Genomic DNA, 19,568 nt, shown 5'->3' with positions numbered 1-19,568 from the left:
AAACTTATTTCAACTGAGGTATGCTATAGTAGAAAGAACATTTCTAAACCTATTGTAAATATCTCTACATATTTAAAAAATCTTTTTAGAGAAGTTAAACAGGTTTCGACACTGTTGCATAAGTCAAAATAAAGGTGCTAACTTGAAAACTCCAAGACTGCATTCTCCAATTTTTCTTTGTAGTAAATGCAGGTTAACGACACAGACACATGAAACTGCAGCTAATAGTGAACTTCCAGTGATTTATAACCCTTTCAGTCTAGTGCTTCATATGGGGGTACCCACCTAGGGGCCTTTCCATGAAACCACATCAGTTAGTGTACTGATCTGTGATGCATAAAGATTCTTTTTTTGTGTTTTTTTGCATGTGTGTGTGTGTGTGTTTTACTGGGTTAAGTGCCAAAAGCTGGGTTAGGTCATTGTTCTGAAATAGTTGCTGAAACCGTGAGAGGATAGGCACAAACGAGACCGAAGAGGGTACATTTTTATGTCTTTTTTTTCCTCGTGTCATTTTCCAGATAAGGAAAAAATGCTTATGTTTGTGCTTAACTCTTTACTCTGTTTTATTCTCCATCAAACTGTTGAAGAAAACCCCTTCTTTTCACCTCCGTTAGTTTGCGGTGACAAAACCCACTAAAAGATACCGGCGATGCCCCTGCCCACGGAGCTAGAGATTAGTTGCGGTCCCCGATCCGACATAACCCACGCTAACCCAGCCCCGCTTCCCAAGGGCTCTGCGCAGCCATCTTCCCACAGCACCCGCAGGACAAAAGCGACGCCAGGAGACACACAGCCTCCCCCGGCGGGCTGGGGGCCCCTCACGGCGTCCCGGAGTCTGGCGGGGAGGCACGCCTGGGGCGCCCCGTCAGCACCGCAACCCCCTCCTTTTTTTTTTTTTTTTTTTTTTAATCTTTTCCTGCCTCCCTCCCTCCCTCGGGGACACCGCCGTGACGCCCCTCCCTCACGGGCGCCTCTCTCCCGAGGCGGGGGAAGGGAGGGGAAGGGGACGGCCGGGGGGAGGCTGTCGGGGCCGCCCTGACGTGAGGGGAAGAGGCGGTGCTCGGGCGGGCGTCGCCAGTAACGGCTGCGCGCCGGCATCTCCACCCCCTCAGCGGGCGGCGGTGAGTGCGCCAGGCCGGCTGCCGGCGTGGGACCGAGGAGAGGGCGGGCAGGCGCTCGGGCGGACGCTGGCACGGTTATATCTTTTCTTATCTCGCCTCTCCTCCCCCATCCCCACCTTCCCTCCGCGGCTGATCCTCGCTCTCTTCTTTCCCCCCATCGCGCCCTCTCCTCGCGGCCGTTACGGCGGGACCGGGGCTAATGGCGCGGGCGGGGGGAGGGGAGGAGCGGCGGGAAAAAAGAAGCGGCAACGGCCGCGGCGCGCGCTGCTGCCAGCCCTGCACCCCCCCCCCCCCCTTCCCCCCAGTGCATTCAGTCCCTCTCCGCCCTGGTGGCGCGGAGCCCCGAGCCCGCCTTCCCGCCACATGACCCCCCCCTTTCGCTCGGCTCCATATTGGCGCTGGCGGGTGCGTGCACAAAATGGAGGTAACTGCAGGCGGGCCGCACAGCCGCAGCCCGCTCTGCAGCAGCAGCAGCGGTGGTGGTGGCGGTGGCGGTGCACCGAGGCTGCAGCACCGCGCCTGGGCGGGAAGGCGGGAGGGGGAGAGCGGGTTGGGGGGGGGGCTGCTGCACGCCGCGCTGCAGAGCGGGCTCGCGTAATGGCGGCCGTGCCGCGCTCCTCGCCGCCTCCCTGCGGCGTGGCGCGGGCAGGAAGGGGGGGGGGGAGCGGGGGGGGGAGGCCGCGCTTCCGCCGCGAGGCCCCGCGGGCGCCGAGGCTGCGGCCGCCATTTCGTGCGCAGCTGGAGGGGGGGGGGGGGCGCTGGGTGCCGTGCCCCGCTGCACGTAGCGGCGCTGGCGCCGGCACGCGTGGGGCCCCTCATGGCCGGGAGCGGGGCGAGGCAGCCCGGATGGCTTCCCGCTGCCCTGCTGCCACGCCCGCAGCCGCACCGTGCACGGGGGGCTCGGCGTTGTCCCCGCGGCCCTGGGGGGAAGCACAAAGGAGCGGCCCCGCGCGCAGGCCTCGCCTCAGAGCTTCCCCAACGGGAACCAAACCAAAATCAAACTCAGGCCGGGGCAATCGTGTGTGCCCTATCCGGGGAGAAATGTCGCAGTCACATCCCCCTCTTGCTTCCTTTCCATCTCTTTTCAAAACCTTTTTTTTTTTTTTTTTTTTTTTTTTTTAAGCATTTCAAAGTAAGTTGAAATGCTCAAAGTATGGTGAGTAAAAACGGTGCAGTGTTCTTCCTGGGTTTTGTGACCCTTCCTCAGGCCTTGTAGGACTGAGAACAGAGACGTGACCGCTCACACTAGTTTCTGTTCCATTAAAAGTCGAGAAGAAACTGGATCCCTAAGCAAAACAGCTAAAAATAGCTCTGTTTTCCACGTAAGCAATTGTCTTAGTTGCTTCAGGGTTGTTGAACACTGACAAACTGGAGGGAGGATGAATTCAAAGAATTTGAACATGCTTCAGTCAAGTTTGGTAACCCATCACATAAGTTACTAAGCTAATATATTGTTTTTTCTTCCCAGGAAATGTTCCTGTTGGTGTTGGGAATAAACTGCAAATGCACTTAGAGCTGAAAACCTATTATTCTGGCGTTTTAAATCTTACATTTGGCAAGATAAGCTATGTGCACATTAGGTCCAACTTTGTCTTTTTACAGAAAAGGTCAATACATCTCCAGAGTATTCTCTGAATGGACAAGTAAATTTCCATCTTGGGAATGTCAGTTTCCCCTCAACCAGCACTTCTTGTCTCTCTAAGAGACAGAGTAGCATTGTAGTAACTAGGTAGTTCCTGGGAACTTTCTGTCCATTACAGCCAACAAATTTTTCTGATTGCTTTCCTTTCTGTCATTTAAGTTGCAATATACAACTGCTTCAATGCTAGTTAACCTCAATTGATATTTGAATATTTTAAATCAAAGCGAAAAACAATATGTTGTTGATAAAAATCATAAAAATGCTGGTATTTACAGTTGTTTAAGCTTCCTGCAAAACAAAGTAGGAACAAAGCTGCACAGGGCTGTGTACTGCTTTAGCTGATGGTACTCATCAGTAATGAAACAGCTCTTTTTTGTGCGTCATGGCCTTCAGATGCCATCATGGCAGAGACCATGCCTACAAGCTTTATGGTGGCCAGTATGGAGCCCCACTGGGGAAAGCAGCAGGTGATGAAATCAGAGAGTGTTTGCATACTTTTCATTACTTAAAAGGGTATCTAGGCCTAGCCCTTCCCCCTCTAATAATTCCAAAAGATTTATTTCACCATACAGCAACATTTTTTTTTTTAAAAGCCCTTGACTGCTGTGTGATTTGAGGAAGTGAACAGTTAAGGAGGTATTAGGATACTAAGTCCTTCAGCTAAGTCAACCTAAGTTTTATTTGAAGGATTTCAAGAGCAGGTTAATATGGCATAGAGAAGAACTGAAGATAATACAAATACCTTAGCATTAGTTCATAAAACCTTTAAGATTCGTAACACCTTCAATCATGATACTCATGATGTCACAGCTCTTTAATATGTAGGTCTTAATTTGAACCTTAATTTGAATTTAAACATGGAATTATATTATTTAACTTCGAATAAATGAGTCACACTACCTGTCTTTGCCTATGCAATAGAACTTCAAAAACAAAAAATTAAAAACAATACACTTAATCTTGTAAATATCAATTATTTTAATGCAGTACAAATGCAATTTTACAGTACCGTATTATTTAGTTGACTACTTTGACTACTGTAATGATTTTCAAGAAACACCTGAACTAATAGTGAATTGTTTCCAAAGATAGTAATACAACATAATAAGAAATCACGTAACAATGTTTTTAGGAAACTTGATTTAAAAAAAAAGAAGTGAAAGCAAATATATATTTTTTTTGTTTGAATGCTTATATATGGATGCATTGACTGAGTTTATCTTGTGAAATACTTCTTAAAACTTCATAAATATTCATTAATAAAAATTGGGCACATAAATAGAGTACAAAGTAGTAATGGAATAAATAATTTGCAAGGAAAGGTAACACAAATGACCAGTGCTACAGATTGCTAGGGTTCAAGTGTTAAAATTTCTAGTTAGGCAAGAACAGAATCACTAAAGGGTCCTTCCACTGGTGTTAGTAGAAAATATTTTTCAGTACAGAAAACATTTCACATCCTATAATATTCCAGTTTGTAGTCTGCTGGATTACTGGTTTCAGTAGGTTACACATAAACATTTTGCAAATAATGCTTATTAAAATTACCTTTTTTGCAAAAATTTTGTATTTTAAATCTGGAGAAGTAGAATTTGATTTTTTCTTATTATGTACAGATCGTATTCATGATAGTTACATGACAGGCAATATTTGGAATAAGTTGCTCTGCAGATTATAATTTAAGATTGTACCAAGTTATTCCAACACTTTGACCTGGTAGCAGATGTTCTTTTTGTGCAGCAACTCTTGGGCAAAATAGGCTGAGGATTTTTACCCTTCGAAATACTTTTTTTTTTTTTTTTTATATACTTTCATTGCCCCTTTCCCCTTCTGTAAAGCCACACCTGTGCATTGCAGCCAGAGAAAGGCCCTACTTCATAGGAATTGGGGTAAGTACTGACTTATCCAACCTGTTTTCTAGGTTTCCTAAATCTAAAAGAAAGGCCGAGTTAGAGTACCCTTCCAAAATGGCTGCTATTAAGGAAGAGAGAGAGGTGGAAGACTACAAGAGAAAAGGAAGACGATCCTCACAGGTGAGAGAATTGCTTTTTTTAATGAAAAACAAGTAGCTTTAAGGGGAAGAGATTAATAAAAATAGTAATACTTAACTGTTTCTATCTGATGCATTAATTCAGAATTTTTTTTTTCTACCTTCTTCATCCCCATAGTAGCAGAATAACTTTAAAGTGCTGTATAGTAGTTACAATTTTAAGGGGTGGGATGTTAAGTATAGTGGGGAAACTTTGCTTGCATAGTTTTGTGTTATAACTAAATGTGTAAATGTATGTTTGTGACTAAAGGTGTAATTATTTTTCTTTTAAAGAAATAGATGCATCCTCAGAATATTGGCAGGAACTCGATTCTTTCCTATTTTCACAATCTTTTTTTTAGTGGGAATGAAGACAGGTTCTTTTTTAATAAAAAATGGTTGCCTAATAGTCACTGCAAATGAAAGCGAGGCTGTACTAAGTAAAAATAACTGTTTTCTTTTGCTTCTAGCAGAAATACCGTAGACTGAATAAGGTGCGTAGTATAGAGAAGATGGTGGGGCTGTTCTGGGAGGATGGGAGCTAGTTACTTTGGGGCAGGGTGTGGAAGTGGGAGGGGGGAAAAGTCTTGATACCCTTCAGAGTATAAACTCAATTTTAAGATTAGCAAAGAGGGTATTAACTATGCTTGTATGCCTTGTAATTGAGACACTGTCTTATTGTATACTTTGATTTATTTGCTATCTAACGTTACTTTTCCAGGATGCCTGAATATTTTAGCTATTTAAGCCCATCTTTCTCTGGCGATCATACACAGCTGTAGTGCCAGAGCCTTAGAGCTAAGAACAAACCTTTTCTTGAGTTGCATGTATCCAGTAGCTTATGGTTACTTTGTATTGAAGAAATGTGTGCAAAGTTCTCTTGCAAACAAATGTTTCAACCGTTTCGCTGCCCTTGGACTTCGGCTAGAATGTAACTGGGGTTCCTCAGCTGCTGCAAAAGGAGCTTTTGTAGTTTACTGAAGTAGCTTGGCCTGGAATCCACATAAATGCTATTAAGTTTCTAGAGAAAATATTTCACAGAGAAAGTTGATTAACCCCAGTTGTCTGCAAGCTTTTGAGCTCCAGAAGTCAGTCTAGGGTTTAGCTGCACATAAACTTAGCCACAGTGACAGGCGTTTTGGGATTAGCTTGTTCCTAAAGATACAGTGCATGGCAGGACTTCATGTCAAAACAGGGCCTTTAGAGAGAAATGCTGCAACTTCAAAATGCTGATCATGCAAAACCCCTGCCACATGAAGGTGGAGTTTCTTGCAAACTCTGAATAAAGGCAGTGCGTATCTGCAGCAGTATTGTCAAAAAGATCTGATTTTTGCCCAGACTGTGATTTTTATGGGAATCACATGCGAGTGCTAGCTGCCTTTTATTCCTCCTCTTCTAAGAGAGGTACAGGCAGACTAAACCGAGCATTCGGGGTTTTAGGTAGGATGTAGAAGCCTGTAGTCTGATTTCGATTGTGAGAAAGGGTGGTGCCGAGAGAACCAGGCGCAGCCCCAAGATGCTGGCCTTGCCGCCAGCTGCCCTGCTGGCTGTAATGTGGCCCCCCCCCACCCCACCCCATCAGGCCAGGCGGGGGCTGCAGGGCTGCTCCTGCGGCGCCACTGCGGCGCTGGGTCGTGGCCAGGGGCTGCTGGTGTGCGCGATCCCGCTCTGCCGTGGCCCCACCCCTCCGGCTCCATATTGAGTGTGGAGGAGACGAGATCGGATCGCTCACAAAATGGAGGCGGTCTGTGCCGCGCGGGGCTTTGGCTTCAGAAGGAAGTAGCTAGCCACGGCAGGAAGAAAAGCTCCCCGCCTCCGCAGAACCTATTAATACATTTGGGAAAGCATTTAAAATGCTTAAGGGGAGGAACGTAGTCTCCCTCCAGCTTGCTGGCTGCAAGCAGGCAGGGAATTACTGACCAGCTTCTCCTCCCTCCCCCCCCCGGCCCCGGATGGAGCGCTGCAAAATGGCGTGCTGGCCCCCAGCCTCGAGTGGGAGGGAGCCTGCTGATCCTGCTGAGGCAGTGTCATAGTTAGGCTAGGGAGAGGAAAAACCATCGTGCTGTGCAGGGCTTGTTGCACAGGAAAGGCTGTTGCTGTAACTAGTTTGCAGCGGAAGGATTGAGAAACAGCATCCTGTGTGACAGAAGAGCACTCTGAAAGCCCTAGAGATGCTTATCCCCAGCGAAAACAAAATGCGTGAAAAATAACTTGTTCCTAACAAAGTACCACCTTCTATTTGTCTGGAAAATTTCCTATAACATAGATGTGTTCTGAGGATAATCATTTCTGATGGAAGAGAGAAGTTGTAACATTAGGTGTTTTCCTTCTAATATGAGAACTGAAGTTCGTGTGCGTGTAATAAGTGGAAAAGGACTTCTCTTTTCCTTTCAGGAGTGACCTGAAGAGTTCTGGGGTCATTCTTTAAATGGAAATTCAGTCTGACTTGCTAATTGACAATGCCACAGACTTAAGGAGCATTAGAGAGCAATAAAAAGAATTTTTTTCCTAGGTTTCTGGTTTTGGAGAAGTCTAAATACAATAATAATAGTAAAGTCATAATAGATTCCTTTGATTAAGAATAGGAGAGTTTAAAAGAGTCAGCATTCCCAGCTTTAACGTAACCAGCTAAAAAGTAAGTAGTGTAAGTAAATTAAAAAAATTAAGTTAGCAACGGAAAATAATATTTTACTGAACCTAAAACAGTTTCTATATACAGTAAGTGTATTAACCCTTTAAAATTTTAAGTTTACATGTAATACAAAAAGGAGATTTTTTAATAATACTTCTGTAGTTCAAACCACTTAGGAGACCATGGAAAAGAAGTTTTATTTTAGTCATGGTGCCATTGACTATCAGATAATCCTGTAGTAATGCAGTTAGTGCCTTAAATAAAAAATTGTTACTAAAAATGCTGGGGCTAGCTCTTGCTCAGTTTAGAAGGTATAAATAAGAGTGAGGATTTGTCCCAGCCAACTTTTCATAATCTTAGGCATTGTTTCCTGTAGTTCAACCCAGAAGTTACAAACCAATGGATATCTAAAGCAGCATAGAATTCCAAAATGTTCTTTTATTATGTATCACATCACAGTATTTATTGCTCTGTAGGGTGGTTGTGTAGTGCTCAAAGGGATATACACTTTCCTGACCAACACTAGCACTACCACCACATTTATTTAAACTTGTAGAAGCTAAAGCATTTCACCTGCAGGCTTGAAGCAAGGCATCTATATGTAGAAGTCTGCAGCTGGTTTTATGTAGCTCAGCTCTAAGGTTTGTGCTTCTTAACACAGCACAGCAGAAACAGTGAAGCCCATTGTTCATTCCTGCAGCAGAATTGAAGTCATATGTGACGTAGCTGGTCAGCACTTTGTTGCAGGATGTCTTACACTCGCAAAAGTACCAGATTGTAAAATAAGATCCTAATATGGTTGCTTGTTAGAAGAAGACTTCCCTCTCTTGGGGATGGGAGAAAGTTGTAAAATGATTTTTGGCAAGGTCCTTTTAAATGCACACTGAATAAAATATGTAACAGAGCAGAAACACTAATGCATTTTTAAGCCCACTTTATTTGTTCTGTAAAGATACCTTTTTGATATTGTGAAGAGCTTCAATTAAACTGAAGTTTTAAGTTTGCTCGTTAAGTTACAAGTCTTATTCTAGTAGTTATCCCTATTCCTGGTCATTGATTAATCATCATTCAAGATATTTTTTCTGTAAGACGTAAATCCTTGTTAATTCAGATGTAAGAGGTATTGTCCACAACACTGAAAACCAGATTGGTACTTCCACTTTCCTGATTATGTGTGCTTAAGTTACAAATTTATCCAAGTACAAATTTGCATTATTAAATAATTTGGAATTTATACATTTTCTTTAAAATGCATAAAAATAAACTTTTAAAATAGTTTTAAATCAGATAGTCCAAAAGACTTAAGTGCTTGATTTGGTCAGTAACCTTTTCTTTGCTATTTGCATACTATGCGCCTAATTTTTTGATTGTTCCTTATGATTGTGCTTCATTAAGTGTTAGAACGTCCTTTTATCTAGGAGTGCTTCATTGCTAATCCCTACAGAGCAATATGCAACTCGAACATAAAATGAGCATAAAACAAATGCACTTCTTGGAGAGGAGGAAAGTAAGCAACCAAACTATTTAATAGATTGAAATCTCTTTACTGTTGTTTGCATTTGAGCATTCTTAAGTTGTTAGTTAGTTACTGTTTAATTAAAATCACACCTCATTAGTTGTTAAGCTTATTATGCTGCTGTCTACAACCATTAGAAGACATTGTTTTTATGTAAATGTGTTCCACCTATTTGTAGTTATGTGCACAGATAAGCTTTAGTAAATCTGTGAAATGTTAATTCTGTGGTTTGTATTCAAAATATGTATTTGATTTTTGATTTTGTAGGGCCATGAGCCTAAGGAGCCAGAGCAGTTGAGAAAGCTGTTCATTGGAGGTCTGAGCTTTGAAACAACAGATGATAGCTTGAGAGAACACTTTGAAAAATGGGGCACGCTCACGGACTGTGTGGTAAAGTGTCCAAAATTAGTTTGTGCTTTTGAAAGGATATGGGTACTTAATCGAGTACAGAAATGCAGAGTGCCCCGTGTACTTTTTTTAGGTGATGAGAGACCCACAAACAAAACGTTCCAGAGGCTTTGGCTTTGTGACTTACTCCTGTGTGGAAGAGGTGGATGCTGCCATGAGTGCTCGACCACATAAGGTTGATGGACGCGTGGTTGAACCAAAGAGAGCAGTTTCAAGGGAGGTAAGTTAGGGTTTTAGTTAAGCTTATTTCTTAATTTCTACCTAGTTATTTAAAATGCTGAATGTAATTTTTGGTGTTGCAGGATTCTGTAAAGCCTGGAGCGCATCTCACAGTAAAGAAAATATTTGTTGGTGGAATTAAAGAAGATACAGAAGAATATAACTTAAGGGAGTACTTTGAAAAATATGGGAAGATTGAAACCATAGAAGTCATGGAAGACAGGCAAAGTGGAAAGAAAAGAGGCTTCGCTTTTGTAACTTTCGATGATCATGATACAGTTGATAAAATTGTTGGTATGTAATTCTTTAATGAGAAATGACTTGTAGGATAAAAGTGTAACTTGAGCTTTCAGAAAAGTAGTGCAAGCAATATAAGATGTTGGCATGATGAGCTATTTGACTGTTATGAGCAATGGGTTGCCTTTAATATTCCTTTGAAAACTGGGGTCATGCCTTACAGTAGCTTTCTATGAGAGTTGTACAGCATATTGCTTTCAATTATTTGAATTTCTAATGCTGTCCTTTTTCTCAATTTTTCTCTAGTTCAGAAATACCATACTATAAATGGACATAACTGTGAAGTGAAAAAAGCACTCTCAAAACAAGAGATGCAGACTGCTAGCTCTCAGAGAGGTAAGTTTAGAGTTAGGCAGGGTTATGTTACATAACTGGTTTTCATTTAATGTAATTTAAGCAAAATATTTTGTAGGTCGTGGGGGTGGCTCAGGCAATTTCATGGGTCGTGGAAATTTTGGAGGCGGTGGAGGAAACTTTGGCCGAGGAGGAAACTTTGGTGGAAGAGGTAAATGACTAGAATGTTTCTGTAGAACATAACTTCCACATTTGCCGAGTCTTTTTTCTTGAACACGTGCTAAGTGTTTAAGCCAACAATCTCATCTGTTTTGTGTTCCAGGCGGCTATGGGGGTGGTGGTGGCGGTGGTGGGAGCAGAGGAAGCTTTGGGGGTGGTGACGGATACAATGGATTTGGTGATGGTAAGTGTATTGCTCCTTCTTCCTGCTTCATGCCAGCATATCCAACTCTGAAGTCTTACCTCCACCTTGGACACCAACTCTACTTTAGTGATAATATACGTTGTAATGCTGTGAAGAGTTGAGATTTTTGTTTTCCCTACAAAATCATGGGTGAAAAAGTACTCCCCTATATTTACCCTTTGACTTCATGTCGTGAGGTCATGTAGCAATTGTTTGTCATTGAGAAAATTGAAGATACTGGTGTCAGCTGAGATTACTAAAACTAAACAAAGCAGTGACCACCTGGCATACTAGAAGTCTTTTCAGTCAACTCTAAGACTTGTTCATTACTATCTTTTCATGATCGAGTTGGTGTGAGTATTCAAAATCCACCTGAAAAGAAGTGTGGAAGCTGCCAAACAGCTGTGATAGCAGCATTTTTGTGTGTTTGTGTGGGGAAATAAGGGAAGCAGCGAGTAGTTGTTTGTCCTGATTCTGTAAGGAGATACACATAATGATCCTGAGTTCTTTGGGACTGTTTCCCAGTTCGCAAGTACTCCATTGATATATCTGAGAAAAAGTCAATATCTGGAATATTAAGTCTTTTGGGTACTCTTGGTGGCTTGGGAAAAAAAGCGTCTGGTAGCTTAGACACAAGTGTAAATAGAATTGTATGTCTGGATAAAAAATATAAACCAGAATTATTTTGAGAGCTTTGTCTACTGAGTAATTTTAGTTCAGAGGATTAAAGAGGATGGTTCACGGTAGTGACAGCCACTTGTGCAAAGAGGCGGCTGTTACATGTTGTATATCTATGTACTGTGCATGAGCTAGGAAACTTCAAGTATTATGCTTCGAGAGTAGACATAAGCTAATGCTTTTTTGTTTGTTTGGATTAAACGGTTTAGGTAAATAGTGCAAACACAATGGATACACAGTAGGGGAAACACTGGGACATTTTTGTGTGCTTGTGTTTTTGTTATGTTTGTGTGTTAATGGGCTTTTTTTAACCAGTATTTAGCTTTGATGTGCTTAGTTTGACCTTTTTTATATTCAAAGGTGGCAACTATGGAGGTGGTCCTGGGTATGGCAGCAGAGGAGGTTATGGTGGTGGTGGAGGACCAGGATATGGAAACCCAGGTGGTGGATATGGAGGTGGAGGAGGAGGATATGATGGCTACAACGAAGGAGGAAATTTTGGAGGTGGTAAGATGACAGCTGTAATTAGCCAAAACTTTTTTAGTCAGGTTTGAGTAGTACAGTGGCTGAAGTATGGTGCTACATAAGATGAGTTGTACAATGAGGTGCTAATGTAGATTAGTGTGTTAAACAAGGAAAATTCTCGTCCATCTGGGTCAGCTTTGCTTAAACTATAGAATATTACTTTGCCTGTAACTTATTTTTCTAAAAGCAGCTGCTGTAAACCCGTGTGTGGAAGTAGAGTAGAAGAATTTAAATTTTGACCACTTGAAATATGGTGGTGTTGTTGGGTATCTGTTCACACCGTGTAGGTCATGTCCTTCATGAGGATTAGATGTCTAAAGTTACGCTTTTTATTGTTTGATTGTGAAACAAGGTACTCTGGTTAATTTTTTTCATAAGAGTGGTTCTTTTGCCAGTTACACATTCTAATTGGAGTGACTGGATGCCATTTCATTACAGTACTCTTTTACAGTGTTAATTAGTGTAAACCCTCAATGAGTAGATACTATCAAGGAAGACATTAAACAAAATCAAAATAAATATAGCTATGTGCTGCGAAACGATCAGTTTAGACAAGTTCCTGTTTTGTGTTATCAGTGTTAATTTCCTTACAGGAGTTTCTGAATGCTAAGGTTATTTTTTTAGACCTGTTGTAACTTCTTTAGAGACCTTTAATGGCAGATGTTTCCGATTAGAATGTACCACAAATACTAAAACATACAAGATTCTTACTGCTTCTTCCCCAAGAATTCTAGAAGAGAACTTCCATGGACCTAGTGGAAGTTCGGGCAGTTTAGCTGCAAAATCTGCTGCGTATTTTATTAATACTCTTTGATGTAGTGGGTATGCAGCGCATATACAGCTCTGTCACATTTTACAGCAAATAAATTGAATGTTTGGCTTGTAGTTTACATGGTTACCTGCAAAGCACTGAGCAATGTGGAAGGATGGCAGTGAAACTACTGTGCTTTCCTGAGTTTGGAGGCATTAAATTTGTCCTCTTGTGGTAACTTCAAACTGCTGGTCAAACCTGTATGAACTTTCTAATATAGCCTGCTACTTCTCATTTTCAGTGAAATACCAGTTTCTAATCCTAAAAATGCTAAGGGTTTTGTGTAACTTGCACATTGTGAGTAGAGCTAGCATCCACAGTTCTATTTTAAAATGATGTAAAATACTGATAATTACACTGAAATTTCATAATCTTACAGACTTACTAAATTCACACACTTGCTTTTGTTTTAGGTAATTATGGTGGCAGTGGAAACTACAATGATTTTGGCAATTACAGTGGACAGCAGCAGTCTAACTATGGTCCCATGAAAGGTGGTGGCAGCTTTGGTGGTAGAAGTTCAGGCAGTCCCTATGGTGGTAAATAAAATTCTGTACAGAAAATACTTCTTTTGTTTAATACTACTTGTTATTAATCTTTAAGTTTCAATATGTACCCTGTTTTCTTTGTAGGTGGTTATGGATCTGGAAGTGGAAGTGGGGGCTATGGTGGTAGAAGATTCTAAAAATGCTACCAGAAAAAGGGTAGGTGTAATTCATATTTATGATGATGATGAATAATGTACAACTGTTCACTGAGAGTAATAATTTTCTTATCCTGTATTCAACAGGCTACAGTTCTTAGCAGGAGAGAGAGCGAGGAGTTGTCAGGAAAGCTGCAGGTTACTTTGAGACAGTCGTCCCAAATGCATTAGAGGAACTGTAAAATCTGCCACAGAAGGAACGATGATCCATAGTCAGAAAAGTTACTGCAGCTTAAACAGGAAACCCTTCTTGTTCAGGACTGTCATAGCCACAGTTTGCAAAAAGTGCAGCTATTGATTAATGCAATGTAGTGTCAATTAGATGTACATTCCTGAGGTCTTTATCTGTTGTAGCTTTGTCTTTCTTTTTTCTTTTTATTTTCCCATTACATCAGGTATATTGCCCTGTAAATTGTGGTAGTGGTACCAGGAATAAACAAATTAAGGAATTTTTAACTTTTCAATATTTGTGTAGTTCAGTTTTTCCACATTTAGTACAGAGAACTCTATAACAGAAATAAAATGTAGTTTAGGGTGTTTCCTTGTTAGTTAATAGAGAGGATTAATGCATTTCTCAATTACTATTTTGTATTAATTTAAAGTTAACAATAGAAACACCTATTGATTTGCAGTCTTAAAGGGGTCTAGTCTCAGTGTATATATGTAACTGTCATTGATATGAGTTACATAGGCATACAGAGGGAAAACATCTGTATGTTGCATTATAGTTTGTTTAGATGTATAACTAGGATTGAGTTACTCAAATTAGTGTTTGTGAATTATAGAACTAAGCTTTACCTTCAAATGAAAATTTCAAATTACTTTTTGGTTTGTGCATATTTTTTTAATTTGTAGTTCTGTATTAGTACTAGCGCTTCAAGAAAATAAGGCATGATAAATATTTTAACAAGACCAACTTTAGTCACATTCAAGCTGTCTCCCGTCTCCTTTGAGATGTGTAAGGGATAACTGCAGTTGCTCAAGTTCTGGGTGAAGAGAAAAAGAACCTTGCTTTTTACCTTTTTATTTATTGTAATTCCCGAGAAGTTAAGGTGGGGTGGGAATCAAGTGCCTGTTTCCTTGGGATATACAATGACTCTGTTTCAATAAAACGATATTTTGGGGAGGGTGGCTTGGAATTTTCATCCCCTTCCTTTCTTCCCATTTCCCTCTCCCTCACACCAGATTGTACTGTTTCAATTAAACAAGGCGTCATAGTGAGAGTAATAGGTATGTTCCTAAATAACTTAATGGCTATATACTTTCTTGCATGCACCCTAGGCAATTTTCTGGACACATTCTTCTGACTGGGAGCCAAGGGTAGCACAGGTGTAATCACTGACAGTCCCAGGTAATGCGTTCCAAAAGCCCATTTTCAATGGGCTCTCTAAGTAGCATAGTCCTCAAGCTTTTTCCCTTATGAATATCTAAGCTCAGGTAAGAGCCTGAAGATGAAACAAAACATGATCTAGTTGTATTTTACTGACCAGAAACACTTCCCACAACATAGAATGGTACAGTCTTAAGTTTCCATAGACAGAATGATAGTGTTTTACAATTTGATTTGATGCACTGGAGTAGCAAATCTTATCAGCACATATGGCTAGAAATTGTACTTGATTCTCACTTCTGACCTCCAAATTAAGGCACTACAGTCCGTGCTTTTGTCAGCTGATGTGACTTCTCTCAACTATTGCCAGGACAGTGCTTTCTGACAATTCAGAATCAGAAGAGTAGGGACACAGTCAATAGAAGAAATATTCAGACACTTGACAATATGTGATTGATATTGGAATTACTCACACCTGTTTCACTTCTGGGTCAATGTGCAGTATAAGGTAAATGCAATTCCAGTGTAGGAATGAATCTGCAAAGATGTATGAAATGACTCAAGGCATAATCAGTCATATTAATTATTAATTATAATTTTAAGAAGTATTAGAAAAATGAGTGTGTTGTTTGAAAAAATTAAACAATGTTATTTAAACAATGTTATTGGAGTGTATTTAGACTGCAGTACACTAAAACAAGGAACCGCTGTCAAGATGGTAGCCTCCAAACTGGATTTCAAAGTCTGCTTATTCTTTTCTGTGGAGTTTTAAACTATAACTTAAAGCAAGAATTGCTGATTCAGTGAACACTTCTGTTGTTGTACATAATTTGGGATTGGGGTGGGGTGGGGGTGGGGGTGGGGAGGTTGTATGTCAATAAAGGCATTTTTTTAAATGACCCCTTTGGAGTTTGAAAACACATTCAAAACCAAAACACATCTCACTAGGGAGTGAGACACCTAACTACTGACCTGCTCTGTATACTACTACACTTAGAAGATTGTGTAGACTTGTAACTGGGGCCTGCATCTGATTGCAGGGACAACTGGAGGTTGGGTTTGATGTCCCTTCTGAAAATTGATCTGGTATTTCTAAAATTTTTTAGAATGTATTGACAGTGTTCTTTTTAACAGGGCCTCTTGTAGCTGTACTGTGACAACAATGTTAACTTTGAAAAATAGTGTCATAATAAACTTTATGAACAAGATCTGTATGCAACCTTTTAAGAGATGGAGTGTGTAAGTGACCGCTTTGTAGGTGGGTTGGGGTAGCTTAGCTGTTGTTTGTGATGTGGAAAAAGTGTAAGCTGTGAGGACAGTGATTAACCAGTTTTAAAGAACCTAGGATGTACTTCTTTGATCCATACTTTGCTAAGGAGACTCGTAAGACAGGACTTCAGCAGCCTATTGAGTATGGAGAAGTCAGCATAATTAAAGAATGACAAGGCAGCAGGAGCAACAGCTTCAACTTCCAGAAAAGTGAAGGCATAAGATACTGTGCTGATAGTGAGCAGCTTTCCAAAGGCTAGTTAAATCCGCTTATCACAGCTGAAATGTCGAGAAGAAAGTCTAGGAAGAGTTCTTCACCTTTTGGAACCTCCTTGAGTGATAGCTACTTGAGTTGACTCAAAATCAATAGGTCTAGCATTTAGACCTGAAAGGAAGGGCAATGAGAATAGGTAAGGTTTGCCTTTAAATTTTTCATGAATTAAAAAGAGTACTGGGAGGTTTTTTAACAAGGTAAGAGTAATTTCTTTAATTTTCAGGTTGAATGAGAAGCTGCTGCTTGACAAAATGGGGAATGTCTTGCACATCCTCTTCAATTGAAGGTTTCTGACTGGGTAAGATTTGTAGTGCATAGTAAAACACATTTAATGCTCATTTCCTTAGGCTTTCCTTTACCAGCCTTTTGATAGTAGGGAAAGCCTTAAGTATAAAGGAAGAAGTATTCCCGTGTATGTCGTACAGTGTTTCTTGTTCTGGATTAGGGGAGTCTGCTGACATAACTGCTGTTCAAGAATCTTCCTTTCCTGGCAGGTACAAATTGCTGTGTGTCAGAGATCAACAAAAGGGAACGATAAATGTTTTGAAATACATTCTCTTAGTCACCATGAAGAGTGTGCAGTCTGCTTTTGAAAAAAAAATGTAACAGAAACGGAAGCCTTAACCACTGTGACATGAAAAGGTTATGACACTCTTAAGCAGCTCGTCACAATTCACAGATTGTATTGATTCTGCAGTAATTCCATAAACACGTTTTGCATTTATTAAAACAGGTTTCCCTCTTGATAAATGAATTTTAGCTTGCCAAATGAGTTTGTATTCAAATGTAAATATCTAGTTCCTGTTCAGATTTTTGATGCTTTCAGGCTAGTTTAGTGGAGGCTAATACTGACAAGTGATACCCAGCTGAAAGCACAAGTGTATATGGATGAATGGCAATAAAATAAATTTTCATGGAATCTGTTTTATATGCATATGGGTTCTTAACTCTTGGAATGTGTATTTGCTGTTCCTTCTGTATCATAGACTATTACAGGTATGGGGTATTTTCATTCCTTTTGGGATAGTAGTTATCTATTTTAAATTATCAGCATATATTCACATCTGTGCAGTATTCCTGCAAAAATCTGCTTCCATTTTAGTGTTGGTTATGCTTAAGTTACTCAGAAAAAGGCAAATTGAATACATGCATTTCAGTTTAACTTAGGCCTTAGGAAAATTTGCAGACTGACTCCACTAGTGAAACTTGTTACTACTGACTGTCTTTGAGTATCTAGAAAGCAAACTTCACATTGTAACATGTACAATCAGAAGTTAACTTGAAGTATTTTACAATGGTAATGTGCAATTTTCATATAATTAGGAGCTACTTACTAAACGGAAATCTCACAGTGAGACACCCAACTTAAATAAAAATGTTGGCAAGTATTTTTACTTAGCCAAAGTTGAGCTAAAATTCAAACCTGCTGCAGTGAGGTCCCAGTCTCTCCTTTGTGTAGTATACTAGGTACCTTGTTGCTTAGATTACTAGCTTGCTTCCTCACCCAGAGGTGAAATACTTCTCCTTGGCTATGCAGAGGTGCTCTTGTGAACTCATCTAGTCATGTACAGGTAAAAATATGTAACAGGGAAAGGCATCTATGTGGCTAATGCTTATTCAGTTACAGGCAAATGCTTTTTGTACTGCAGGGAAGGAGGAATGTTACTGTTTCTTTTCTTAAAGCAAAATTTTCTGGTTTGTATCCCATTATGAGGCCTGTGTGTAAATTTCCTTTACATACTGTGCTCTTGAGGGTTCTTTTTGCACTAAGTGTGTAACTAGATACTCACTTCCAGAGTTACTTTCACGGTAGGCTTTACAACTCTTACTGATTTATTTGCTTCATTTCAATTATATCACTTTTTTCTCTCAGAAATAAACCTTGTCAAAGATGAATACTTAAGCATTAATTCTTAATACTGAGGAATATTTGGTCAAGTATATCTTTGTCCAAGAGGTACTTCCAAGAGTTAAGAATATTATTTAATGACTAGGTTTTTCTGTAGTAGTTGCTACTGAAAATAGCAGCTGTAAATGGAGATGCGAATAAAATTACAAAGCATTGGTCCTCAGACTAGAGTTCTACATGACCCTATTTAATACTTAGAGCTACTAGGCTGATGCAGATTTGATAAACCTTTTGTTATTAGATAACAAATTAATCATAGTATCTTAACTTGGATATCCTTCGAATATTTTAAGGTGTGGGAAGGGGAATGCTCCTGGTCTTTCAAGTATCGCTTGTGTGATATACTGACTTGCTGCTGTCTTTGGTTCCTGTATTAACTTTTTTTTAACATTAACTTTTATTCATATACTGTCTATACTGCAATGGAATATTCACTTACATATCAATCTGTGATCTCTGACAAATGTGTGTATCTTGTGTGGAGCATGAAAGATCTTGAGTATCACTAAAATTCAGATATCTGATGGATGATTCTTTTTCTGCTGTGGGTACTACAGGTTGACATCTCTATCTAAGATTAGCTTTTTCCTCAACTAAAGTAATCCAAGTATCTCCGTAGAAGACAAATGACCTTCATGTAGAAGATAATATCGCAAGATTGGAAACAGAATAACATTTTAATAACTGGCAAAGACTTGAAGAGCAATGGTGCTAGTATGGTGAAATCTTACAACTTGTGGTTAAACAAGTTTAAAAATATGGAATTTAAAAATTTCAATATAGTCCATAATGGATTGGAATTTGTTTAAAACTTTCACTTTTGTATCAAAATAAAGTGTACATTGTCAAATGACTTAAAATCTAAAATGTGTTGCCATCACCTTTTTTTGTTTAGTGCTGTGAAGAGCACAAACTGATCTTAAATTGCAACACAGTGGCAGGATCATCTTTCCAACTGGGAACTGCAAGTCAGAAGTTAACCTTGATTCAACCCAGCTCCTGAACTTTAGTTCTAGCAGCTTCACAACTGAATGGTTTAATAAAGAAATAAATGGTTTGCACATGTCAGTGTATGAGGGCAGCACTGGGGTGCATTACAACTTACAGGACTTGGCAATGTCACTGGTCTTTCCCAGGTTTGGGAACACATTGTACATTAGTTGTAGTAATAAAATGAAGGCTACAGTTCACCAGCTGATATTGTCATGTATACCAAAATGATTAATGTGGAATACTTCTTTAATGATGTTGGATGTTTGGATGCAAGTACAACCAACTTTGTGTTCATATGAAAAGTACTGCTTTCAACTGCATGCATGTTGTTGCAGTCTTGAGTTAAGACTGATTCTTTACCAGGTGGAATTCAAACAAGTCTTCTGCATTAGCAGCAGTTTGGGGATATATATATATATATATATATATATTTATTGCTCTTTTCATGTTGGTAATGGAGTAAGTATCCCTACATTATTTTATAAATGTGTGGAGTACAAATACAGCAGCCTCCG

General features: G+C 40.1%; 1 protein-coding gene across 16 annotated transcripts; it reads left to right on the top strand.

Annotated features, from left to right (window-relative positions):
• Positions 1 to 1,047: 1,047 nt before the first annotated feature.
• HNRNPA3 (heterogeneous nuclear ribonucleoprotein A3) lies at positions 1,048 to 19,320 on the top strand. 16 transcript variants are annotated; one of them, XR_014618577.1, is made up of 14 exons: positions 1,066 to 1,195; positions 4,685 to 4,796; positions 5,263 to 5,286; positions 9,208 to 9,330; positions 9,422 to 9,568; positions 9,651 to 9,861; positions 10,111 to 10,200; positions 10,262 to 10,369; positions 10,481 to 10,561; positions 11,600 to 11,746; positions 12,989 to 13,114; positions 13,208 to 13,279; positions 16,375 to 16,449; positions 16,646 to 19,319. XR_014618577.1 is itself a non-coding variant. In XM_084289451.1 (13 exons), exons 2-12 carry the CDS (start codon positions 4,731 to 4,733, stop codon positions 13,258 to 13,260), a joined length of 1,176 nt encoding a protein of 391 aa, XP_084145577.1. In that variant the 5' UTR covers positions 1,048 to 1,195; positions 4,685 to 4,730; the 3' UTR covers positions 13,261 to 13,279; positions 13,366 to 15,827. The 16 variants fall into 16 exon arrangements, 13 of the variants coding, with proteins under 13 accessions (XP_084145577.1, XP_084145578.1, XP_084145580.1 ...); XR_014618578.1 differs by having other exon boundaries at positions 16,375 to 16,793; positions 18,618 to 19,308; XR_014618579.1 differs by having other exon boundaries at positions 18,618 to 19,245.
• The last annotated feature ends 248 nt before the right edge of the window (positions 19,321 to 19,568 follow it).

Source organism: Netta rufina (assembly GCF_964035555.1).
Source record: "Netta rufina genome assembly, chromosome: 6".
Classification (NCBI taxonomy): domain Eukaryota; kingdom Metazoa; phylum Chordata; class Aves; order Anseriformes; family Anatidae; genus Netta; species Netta rufina.
The sequence above is the reverse complement of the archived record's forward strand: the minus strand, read 5'-3'. Positions and strand labels throughout refer to the sequence as shown.

Coding starts and splice junctions, on each gene's coding strand:
- HNRNPA3 (XM_084289452.1), top strand. CDS start 4,731: ATGGCTGCTATTAAGGAAGAGAGAGAGGTGGAAGACTACAAGAGAAAA. Junction 9,862..10,110: donor TACAGTTGATAAAATTGTTG/GTATGTAATTCT, acceptor ATTTTTCTCTAG/TTCAGAAATACCATACTATA. Junction 13,115..13,207: donor TTCAGGCAGTCCCTATGGTG/GTAAATAAAATT, acceptor TTTTCTTTGTAG/GTGGTTATGGATCTGGAAGT.